An 11,632-nucleotide genomic window follows, 5' to 3' on the forward strand; every position below is an offset into this window, starting at 1 on the left:
GAGCATCCAGTGGGCCTTAAGCAGTTGGGTTTATCTCCTGTCTCTGCCCCTTATCCTCCCAAATCTCCTTGGCATGCATGTTAACAAAGTGGGTAAAACTATAGTACAGTAATTCTTCATGAATTACGTCTAGATTAAGAAAACCCTTGCAAATTAATAATAATAATAATAATAATAATAATAATAATAAACAATGCATCTCACTAGAACATTTGACCCTGAATGTCAGAGAAAAGGAGACAAGAATATAAGCGTTGGTTTATTAAATAGCGAAGGGATTTAGTGGGTGTAAGTGTGAAATGGAAGAGGATGTGCAAGATCTGAGTTTTCTTGGAGTATCATCTTCACAAGAATCACAGTCAGGTGTTCTCGGCGTGGCATCAAGGGACAGGCGTGGTGCCAGTCTACTCACACGGGTTCTGGATGACTATCAGGAGATACTCCTTATCTGCAGAGGGACACGGACAGTTCAATCTTCGGCAAACATTCCCTTTAATCAGCGTGTGCTGATGCAAGCGGCCCTTCCTCCCCAGTCTCCCCAGTCTCCAAAGGTCACATGGGCCTTTGTAGACCCACCAAAGCAGTCCTCCTTTGGGTACATATAAAAATCACGTGACTACCCCGAAGGGGCTGGGGCAGGCGGACAGCGGAGGGGCCTGTGCCTTGCATGCAGCTGACCTGGATTTGATCCCTGGGTCCACATATCGTTCCCTGAGCCAGCCAGGAGCGATCCCTGAGCCCCTGAACACAGGCGTAAGCCCTGAGCACAGCTGTGATCCCCAAACAAAACAACAAAAAAGAATACCCTGGATGGGACACACAGCCCAGGGGCTCCGGGTTCACTGGCTTGGGCTAAAGCCCCAGCATCCCATCTGTTCCATTTTTACTTCTGGGTAAAGAACACGGGGCAGGAACTGCTAATCCAGGGGCTTGCTGGCTACTAGTTTGAGGAGTGTGGTTCAGTTTTTCATTGACACCGGCCAACACAGTGAACGGTTCTGCTAAGAAGCCACTGGCTGCTCCTGGCCGACTCATGCCAGGAAGGACGCAGGCCCACCCCTTTCTTTTATCCCCATGAACAGAAAAGACTGTGCTAAGTTCATCTACACCAATTCCGACCACCCACTAGATTCTTTCATTACCGAGAATGCACACAACTGGGCAAAGTCAGTTACTTCAGAGGTCAAGCATGTCACCAACTTCACCAGCGTTCTACAATATTTGGAATGTTTGCACTCAGGTATGTTCATTTTGTAAATGCTGATGAATCCGAGGTGTCAAACTTCATATGACAAACCAGATGCCTTATTCTTTGACACAAAGCCCTCACACAAGCATGGCTGAAAGCTGAAGGATGCTTGAAGTTGAGATGAAACACCAAATTACCTGGAGCTACCATGATTTCATGTTTCTTCGACCTGATCCTGAGAAAGGTGAGATCGTTCTGGGGATCGATGTCACGGACTGTGCTCTTGGCTTTCATCGTCAGCTGATGGAGAAGCCCTGCGTACTGCACTGTCGTGGAGTTGTCCAGGGTGGTCCGGATTGGGATGCCTATCGCGAGATTTTAGCCTGGGGTCATTTATAGAGGATGTGCACATGGGAAAAATACTGGAAAATGTTGACACTTTTAAGGAGGAAGGAAAAGTGACAGCTGACAGGACAGTGACCGCAAACTAGTTTATTTCCTTCTAATCCTTTTGCCTCTCGGAGAGCCCGGCAAGCTACCGAGAGTATCCCGCCCGCACAGCAGAGCCTGGCAAGCTCCCTGTGGCGTATTGGATATGCCAAAAACAGTAACAATAAGTCTCACAATGAGAGACATTACTGGTGCCCGCTTGAGCAAATTGACAAGCAACGGAATGACAGTGACAGTGATAGTGAATCCTTTTGCCTGTACTTGGATTTTACAATGAAGCTGGGTCACACCTGAATTACAAATGAAGTGGTTACTTTTGTTTTCATTAAAATGGACACAGAAGTAGTTGTTCTAGGTGACGATGGCACTGGTGTGTTTTTATCTTTATGTCACTGTTGGGGCCAGGGCCACGTGCAGGGCCCTGCTCAGGCAATGCGGGCACCGTCCCACATAAACCACCGCCCCGGCAGCTGTCTGCTGCCCTGCGCTCTGGGGACAGAATATCATCCGCCTCTTACTGTCGAGTTGTTCTCTATTATGTGTTTATCTCTGTGCCTCTGTGTCCATCTTACCTGAGGGTGAGATGAACATTTTTGTGCATACATCATTTAGAAGTTAATCATTTCAGTACTAAGCCAACGTATTGCTAGGCAAACTACATTCCCCTAGTGTCCTATCTATAGCAAGTCAGCCTTGACGTACTCGGTCAGTGACACGGCATGAGTTTTCTTCCCTAGAGCCAGAGAGAGAAAGGGCTATATGTGACTGTGTTGGACTGAGAGTCTATCGGGAATAATAGGCAAAACATCTTAGTGAGTCTTCACAGGAATCTGCAAACCTTAGATTTTCTTTAGGGACGCAGCAATAAAGACACCACCATTTTGCTGGCCATCCCCTGGTTTGCATTTATTCTTCATTTATATGATAGGCATTATAAAGCCATTACCTTTGTGGTCTGTTCCCATTATGAGCTTAAAGCAGAAACGATTAATTTAACTGGAAAAATCTAGCCAGACAAATATGCAAGTGTAATTCAATTCCGTTCAACTCAGTCTAGCTTAATTCAGGTCACCCAGATCTCGGCACTTACGCTATACCAAGAGCAGGGCTGGAGTGGCACGTGAGGCTGTGTACATTACACATGAGCACGACTCGGCATGTTCCACGTATGGTGCCGAATCAGAACTGGCCCTTGTTCACAGATGGTAACTCCAGAAACAGGTAATCAAGATGGGACAATATTACATACTGGACATCTGGCTAGTTTTTCGTGAAACTCGTTGAATGTCTCAATTCTGACACAGTGACAGATGAGTTTATTTTCCTCTGAGAAGACCATTTTCTCCAGAATCCACCTTGCTGACTGCTGTGAAGCAAATACTTCCCTACAAACCTATGTTGGAAATAAGCCATTATGTAAAACTTAATTTCTGCATTAGTGTTTGGCCACCTTTCCCCCAGAAGCCAGTGACACAGGACTTTCCCATCTAAAGGCCCATCAGGCTGAGTATTTAATAAGCTGGAGGCTGAAATTCGGCACTCAACCTTTTAAGAGCACTTTCTGATGAACAGTTTTATTCTGCGTCCTGAATGGTGAGCACCTACAGAGCCCGCGTTGCACAGTGTCGAAACAAGAAATACAACCACAATAAATTATTTAAAAATGCAGATGACAAGATTATGAATCAGAGGCTCAGACCTGTTTAGTTAGTCTAGTCATGACCCAAGTCAATGGATAAACCAGCTATTATAAACCTTTCTCAACTGTAAGAGCCCACCACTGAACTCTTAGGTTTTCAGGCCAACCGGAGACTCCTGGAAAATCAATCAGCCAACTGATACCTGGTGCCATGTGAAGTAATTAAAAAAACAACTTATTAAAAAGTAATTTTAGTACCTGGCAAGAGAATTCACCCACTTCCCTTTCTGTGAGGTGACCACAGTTTCCTCTCTGTTTGGTACTTTCCCAGAGACGCTCTAAGTCTATCAAAGCATATTTGTGTTTGTACTCTTTATTTGAATCGTATCACTCCATACTTTTCAAAAACTCAGTGCACTTAAGCAATCACTCCATTTCAATACACATAAGGGCAGGTGATTGATATTGCTGAACGTGACAGCTTGAACGGATGGATTGTGATACACATAACTAACAGATGCCCTGATGGGCATCTAGGCACTCCCAGAACAGAATGGTCCTGTGTGTGCCGTCTCTCATTCGTGTATAGGGGTAGGGTGAATTCCTAAAACTAATGTCCTGGAACCAAAAGTATGAATCTGATATTATGGAATTTATGGAACTCATTTAAAATAGGGGGCTGGAGTGATAGCACAGGGGGTAGGGCATTTGCCTTACACGTGGCTGAGCCGGGTTCGATTCCTCTGTCCCTCTCAGAGAGCCTGGCAAGCTACTGAGAGTATCCTGCCCCCATGGCAGAGCCTGGCAAGCTACCCGTGGTGTATTCAATATGCCAAAAACAGTAACAACAAGTCTCACAGTGGAGACATTACTGGTGCCCGCTCAAGCAAATCGATGAACAACGGGGCAAGAATTTAAAATACGACTCTGCAATGCCAGGAAGTGGGTTTTCTTCAACTGTATATTCACACTTTGGTTTGAACCAATTTGCAATTCAGAAATAAAAGAAATTGGTTGGATCACTGATAAAATCTAATAAAATTCAAATGATGAGTTGTGAAGAAATTTCAAGAAAATCTCAAGAATATCTGAAATTAAGTGCCCACCTATGTTCGTATGTGTATAAGAATGTGATGTATGATTTCCTGGGAACAAAAATATATGAGACATATTTTTAGACACAAACACATGTACAAGTATCACCTAAGCATCTGATGATTAGATGCTGTCAATGGTGAGCACTTTTATTAATATGAAGCCAATACTAAGGGAAAGACTAATCTGATAAAGCTCTTCTACCCGTTGGCATCGGGCTAAATTGATTTCTGCTCTACTGTGGGGCAGAGAGCCTGTTTTCGTGACAGTGAAACTGGAGCTGAAACTGAAGTATGCTCTTGGACACGGCGGGAGACGGGATCTGGGACGTGGTAGAGGGCCTGCCTGGCCACTAAGGAGATGCGGACGCGTGTTACACTCCATGGAAATGAGTCTCCTCGGATGGGTAGGCTCAACCCGCTCAGGAAGAACAACACCACAGAGACACCATCTGCGGTCCACTCCCCAGGAGGAGAATTCTTGGGACTTCTGAGAGCTGCCCTGGATGAACGTCGCTTTCCTGTCAAACCTTGCAGGCTGCCGAAGGGGAGCAGCGCATTGGTCACACAGCTGATGCCATGTGCTGTAAATATTCATGCTTTTCGTACACTCTGGTTATTATAACCTGTTCCTGAAAAAATGAGACCCTCCTCTGTTTTGGGGGGAAGAAGTTAACTGAGATTCCTGAAAAACACCTTGAATCAGACATTATTCTAGTAGGGTGAATCAGAGAAAATTAATGGGTATTAAAAATAGTATTTCTTGGCCTTTGGAGAAGTGCAAATTGAGCATCCACTTGAAAATAAAGTTAAAAATCACTTTTAATCTCCTTGCTAGAGACAATCACCAAAACATGTCTCTTTTTCTTCCATATTTAAGTATGTATGTGTCTGCCTATATAATTGATTCCATATTGGTTCATTCAATGTTTTCTTTCACTTAGCATTGTGAATTGTTTCTCATGATTCTCTTTATCAATATTTTATATGCAGGAAAATAGTTCATTATATAATTTAAACTTACTGTTGGAAGTTACTATTCATTTTTCTGCTAGTATTATATGATACTTCATTGGATTATTTTTTTGCTCCCAAATATGCATCCTTCCCTTGGGATAAATTGGAATTGTGGCTTCAAGGCTATGGACATTTTTCAAACATGTTTCATATTGCTCAGATAATTACCTTTAGACAAGAGCTTCTAGAGGAACATATGAGATGAGTTGTCCTGGGTGCCACAGATGAATGTACCTGTACTGGCTTGAACAGTTTATTATAAAATTCAATTCATCTCCACATCTCCAAATATAACCTTATTTGGAAACAGGGCCTACGCGGATGTAATGAACTGCTTTGAAGTCACACTGAATTAGGTTGTACCCTGTTGCGATGATGATGTCTCCTTCTAGCAAGTAACAAAGATAGGCGAGTGCCAGATGCTGTCAGAGGCTGATGGGGCGGAGTGTCTCTCAGCCAAGGAGTGCCAAGGATTTCTGGACAACACCAGGAACGGGAGAGAGTAAGGAGGGGCTCCCCTGAACACCTGTCAGAACTGGGTTCTGTTGACACCTTATTTTCAATCTTTAGCTTCCAAATTTAGAGGTGAAATTCTAATTTCTAAGCCACCAATGGTACTGTTTTATATAAGGCAGGCACAGGAAACAAATCCAGCATCTCTCTGAAGCACTGCAGGCTGGCCATAGCAAGGAGTGTGAGAGCTCATGCAAGGGCCTAGAACTAAAATCTGCACAACTGGAAGCATGTGCTATGTCTGGGATACTTCTGGGAATCAGAGGCAGCTCCTGACTTTGCCATGAGACTGCCTGAAGCCTCCTCCCCCTGACCACTTGAGTGAGGCGAACGCATTCTATTCAACTGGGCATTAAGTTGGTTTTTTAAAAATTTTATCATAAAACACACTGAATCTTTTATCTGGGGCTTGTGATACCCATCAATTAAAAATTCCCACACTCTTAGAAGTACTTCGTTATCACTCTGTTAAGTGTTGGGTATTATGCCAGAAACTTGACAATCGTTATTTTGCTGCATTATCAGAGCCTAATGTAAGGTAGATTATTCTCCACTTTTTAGTGAAAAGGGGATTGAAGTCAGAGTTTAAGCAGACTTTCAGTTGCTAGTAGTTGCTCAATAAATATTGATGGATTTGCTCCAAAATAATGATTAGCTGTTGCTGCCAAGCACCGAGTTGGCAATGTACCAGATATTTGGTTAGCTACTCTTGTTCCGTCTAATGTTCTGGGACTCGTGGCACCTCTTGCCCTTAATAATGCCTGAATTGGCAGTGAAGCCAGCAGCAGCCTTTAAGAGGCTGGCATCACATCTGAGCTTGCAGCCAAGTGCCAGGTTTGCTCTACTGACCAGTCTGGTTTACAGCGTGTTAACAGGGACTATGGAAATAGATCAAGTTCCCAGTATAAGTCTACGCATTTCAGAGTTTGAAGTGTATGGTTTCTTTTATACTATACACACAAAAAATATTGTAAATTCTACTTAAATTCATTCTCAAAGATTTTCATAAGTATAGCAAAAGAAGCAATTTTAAAATGAAGACTAAAACTTCTACCATGTATTATATTAAAAAGAAACAACTATCAACAACGATAGTTTAATATTATAGTTCTGCTGATACTCCGAAAAGGTCACTGTCACTGTCATAAACACTGTCATCCCGTTGCTCATCGATTTTGCTCGAGCGGGCACCAGTAATGTCTCCATTGTCAGACTTGTCGAAAAGGTAAGAGAGAATTATCAAAGGTTTGAAAATTAGGCGGTACAGTGTTTTTTAAATATACCTAGATAAGACTAGACATCTCACTTTATATTTGTAGCCCTGATCTTAGAATAACTGGCATGTAATAGATAGTAGATTTTTGATAAGTAAAAGCTTAGAGATACATATATATACATATATATATATAATGCTTTTTTAAAAAATCTCAATTTCAAAGCTATGTGTAGTAGGCATAGTACAACAAATAGGTTTCTGGTTTGTTGTTAGTTTCATTCTATGGAGAAGGCAGCCTGAGATTAGAGTTACCTTCTGCATTTACGACCATGGTTCCAATAACCCCTTTATGGCTCTGGATTCTCTTTAGGGTTTCCTCCACCTCTGCCTAGAAGAGATCGGAAAGCAAATAATGAAAGGGTCTTTATGAGAGCCCCAGTGCCATAGATAATGATGCTTAGAAAAACATGTACTTGTTATTGCCTTAACCTAGAATGCTGGATGCTATAATCTCAGAAACAATCTCTTCCTTTTGGAAGAGAACTTTGAACTCTTAAGTCTTATATTGACACCCTCTGTATAACCGGGACCAAACTCTTCATAATTCTTTTAGAGTCAGAAATTCTTTTAGAAATAGAAAGATTTCTGCTAATTTTAATATGTATATATTTGCTAGAAATTTTTTTACATTGGACAGAAATCTACTCCACTCTTGATCTTTCTGATCTGAAATCAAAAATTTCTTTAAATATTTACAGAGCTACATCCTTGCCTCCCTCTCAATAAATGTATGCCTTAATGAGAAATCTGATTGTCATTCTAAAGGTTAGCTAATTGGGCATTCAGATGATTAAATTTAGGAAATTCTGTGAAACAACGTACTTTAGGACCCAAGGATTCTCCTTTAACACTGTCCTGGGTCTCAGAGCAAACTGCGTGCTCAACTATGAATGATAATGTTGGAACCTTGTCATTTTTGGTTTTAAACTTAGTTTTCTGAATGAATCTTATGCATTGACTATATTCTACCAGTTTTCTTCTCTTTTACAATAGCTGAAATTAAGACTATTCTTTTTTTCCCCAAACTTGAACAGTTCTTATAATAACTACTGGATATTCTAAATTCAGTCACCCCCAGAGACTCTTGATGGAAGTTTGTCATCAATTGCTTTAGTAGAAAGACAATTTTCTTTTGCAGATAATGTGGGCAGGGGCAATTAATTCCTCTTTCTGCTACTGGGGCAGGTATTTTCTGAATTTGGGGCATTTGTATACTAGTCCCACAATTTTTTTTCATCCAATATGAACACCATCTATATTATTTGCTGGGCACATTACTTAAGTTATCTACCGATAACAGCTTAAATAAATGCATTTAAAAAGGAAACTACGTGTTGAACAAAAAAGGAAATACCATATCATTATAATAATAAAATGTACCATAGAAACAAACAAAATGAAAAGTGGGCATAATGATACTCTAATGAAAGCCCTGATCCTGAGCCTGAGACCTGTTCAGAAGTTACCAAATAACAGCCGCACTAATGACCTAAGAGTGCCAGATGCTTTCTCCTGAAGAGACCAGAAGCTGGAGAAACATGGTCGAGGAACAGCCTTGGCCACCTCTCATCCAGTCTGTGTTACTTGCTATTTCGGGGACATCTGATGAAGGCTCAGCTATGGGTGTGTCTCATATAGGTTGGGAGGCACTTCCCTTAAGCGGTCCAGCGGTTCCGTATCTTATTCCAGTTCCCCCTCTTTAAGACGGTATCCACAACTCCCGACCGACTTTGCTGATTTGTGTTTTGAGAGGTCGCGCCTGTGGGTGCTTGGGGATCGTGGCTGTGTCTGGGATCCAGCAAGCTCCTTACCCGCCTCCGTTCTCTTTCCGGCCTGGCCTTGCTGATCTTTTTGATTAATCTCCAAACCAGCCCCTCTCTGCCCAGCCTTCCTCTCTTCTGTCCTCTCTCAGGGCTTCTGGGTCCTGCTAACACTCTTTTGAACCCCTTCCCCAGTCCCCTTCACTCCACTCTTATAACTGCTTTGTTTTTTCACTGTGCTCTTTCGCGAACTCATTAGTCTCGACCACCATGCTTTGCACCCTCAGATACATCCCGAGAATCTCTGACTGGCTGGGTACGGGGTTTCCTCCCGTGCAAAGCCGGGGTGCACCCCACAGACCAAGAGGGTATAACTGAGCGCGGTGGTTTCTACTGGTTTACACCCTGTGGGCCAGTGAAGACGGGTATTTCACTGACTGCTTAGGCAGAATTTCTTCCTGGAAAGTATTTAGGGTTAGAACACGTGTAAATCCACATTAGTACCCTACCCTGAGCCCCATGCATGCAACAGGGTCCAGGCATGCTAGTGTTAAGTGGCAGTATGCTGAGTTAACATGCTAGTGCTAACACACACACACACATAAACACAGCTCATGCTAGTATTAAGAGACAGTACGCTGAGTTAACATGCTAGTGTTAACACACACACAGACACACAGACACAGACACACACACAGATACAGACACACACAGACACACAGACACAGACACACACAGACACACACAGAAACACAGACACAGACACAGATACACACACACAGACACACACAGACACACACACACACCCCACCTAGGCTCTGCTCTGGCGTCTGCGGTCACTCGGGTCCCCCCAATGAAGCCTGGCTGCTGTACTCTTGCCATTTTAGTTCGCTCATCACCAGCGTGGCACATACAAACGCTCATGTGTGTCCCCCGCACCCTGGCCCCGGTGTGTGTCCCCCGTCCCCTCATCCTCTCCCTCCCGTCTCCCCCTCGCTCCCTTTGCTTCCCACGCCTTCCCGCCTCCCAGGACGGAGCTTCTCTTCTCCGACCCGCCCTGCCCTGGGCGGGCTCCCCGGCGGTCTCTTCTCTCTCACCAGTCCCTCCCCCAGGCAACCCCACTCCCTCCTCCCCAGGTACGCCCCAAGACAACGCCCCCCTCTATCCGTCCTCTTCCCCCCCGGCCAGGCTTTCCCTCTGGCCCCTCCAAGAAGCTTCTGGAGCTGCCAGCCTCGCCCGCTCCCGCGCGGACCCAGCCGGGGGAGCGGAGGGCCCAGAATTACCATGACTCGGGTGGCGAGTCCCTGCGCGGTGATGCACAAACGCGTCCCGCCGTTGCTAGGAGAGGGGCCGGAAGTGCGCTCCCGGAAGTCCGGGACCGCGCCTGCTCACTCGCGGTCCGGGCAGAAGCCGGCGCGGCGCTGCGCTTCCGCCCTCACCTGCTCTGAGCGTCCGGGCCGCCGTAGCGCAGGAGCCCCGCGCGGCCGAGCGCTCACCTGGGCGCCCCGAGGCCTGCGGGCGGCCGCCGGCGCCTCCTTGGGGCGCGCGATCACGCCCCAGCCACGTTCTCACGCGGGAGCCCCCCACGCCCTGGGCTGTGTCTGGACCCGGGCACCCCGACTGGGGAGTGAGGACCGAGGCCGGACTCCCCGGCCCGATGCGTGACTCAGCGCCCTCCCCGCTCCCTCGCACCCTCTTCTTGGGGGTGGGGTGGGCACACCTGGCTGACCGGCGGGGCTCAGGGCTTACACCTGGCTTGTGCCCAGGGGTCACTCCTGACGGGGCTCAGGGGACCCTAGGGGACAGGGGACCCTATGGGATGCCCTAGATGGAACCTGAGTGGACCTCGCAAGGCACGCGCCCCTACCGGCCGAACTGCCCCTCCAGCCCACACCTTTCCTCCTGTTCTGGGGGATGGAGGGAGTAGGCGGGAGTGTTCGGGCCACACCCGGCGATGCTCAGGGGCTACTCCCGCACCTGGCGGTGCTCAGGGTCCACCCTTGTGCCCAGCGATACTCAGGGGCTACTCCCGCACCCAGCGATGCTCAGGGGCTACTCCCGCACCCGGCGATGCTCAGGGGCTACTCCCGCACCTGGCGATGCTCAGGGGCTACTCCCGCACCCGGCGATGCTCAGGGGCTACTCCTGCATCTGGCGATGCTCAGGGGCTACTGCACCCAGCGATGCTCAGGGGCTACTCCCGCACCCAGCGATGCTCAGGGGCTACTCCCGCACCCGGCGATGCTCAGGGGCTACTCCCTCACCCGGCGATGCTCAGGGGCTACTCCCGCACCCAGCGATGCTCAGGGGCTACTCCCGCACCCAGCGATGCTCAGGGGCTACTCCCGCACCCGGCGATGCTCAGGGGCTACTCCCGCACCCGGCGATGCTCAGGGGCTACTCCCGCACCCAGCGATACTCAGAGGCTACTCCTGCATCCGGTGATGCTCAGGGGTTACTTCTGCACCCAGTGATGCTCAGGGGCTACTCCTGCATCCGGTGATGCTCAGGGGCTACTCCCGCACCTGGCAATGCTCAGGGTCCACCCTTGTGCCCAGCGATGCTCAGGGGCTACTCCCGCACCCGGCGATGCTCAGGGGCTACTCCTGCACCCGGCGATGCTCAGGGGCTACTCCCGCACCCGGCGATGCTCAGGGGCTACTCCCGCACCCGGTGATGCTCGGGTTACTTCTG

The 11,632-nt window shown here is 46.9% G+C and overlaps 1 protein-coding gene across 1 annotated transcript; it reads right to left on the bottom strand.

The window, feature by feature from the left end:
- Positions 1–225: 225 nt before the first annotated feature.
- DYNLRB2 (dynein light chain roadblock-type 2) lies at positions 226–10,292 on the bottom strand. The gene is made up of 4 exons (XM_055146033.1): positions 10,222–10,292; positions 7,431–7,506; positions 1,387–1,554; positions 226–448 (listed from the first exon to the last, which is right to left on the bottom strand). Exons 1-4 carry the CDS (start codon positions 10,222–10,224, stop codon positions 405–407), a joined length of 291 nt encoding a protein of 96 aa, XP_055002008.1. The 5' UTR covers positions 10,225–10,292; the 3' UTR covers positions 226–404.
- Positions 10,293–11,632: the final 1,340 nt, after the last annotated feature.

This window comes from Sorex araneus, chromosome 8 (genome assembly GCF_027595985.1).
Source record: "Sorex araneus isolate mSorAra2 chromosome 8, mSorAra2.pri, whole genome shotgun sequence".
Taxonomy (NCBI): domain Eukaryota; kingdom Metazoa; phylum Chordata; class Mammalia; order Eulipotyphla; family Soricidae; genus Sorex; species Sorex araneus.

Coding starts and splice junctions, on each gene's coding strand:
- DYNLRB2 (XM_055146033.1), bottom strand. Junction 1,555..7,430: donor CATGGTCGTAAATGCAGAAG/GTAACTCTAATC, acceptor ATCTCGCGATAG/GCATCCCAATCCGGACCACC. Junction 449..1,386: donor TGAAATCATGGTAGCTCCAG/GTAATTTGGTGT, acceptor GTCCCTCTGCAG/ATAAGGAGTATCTCCTGATA.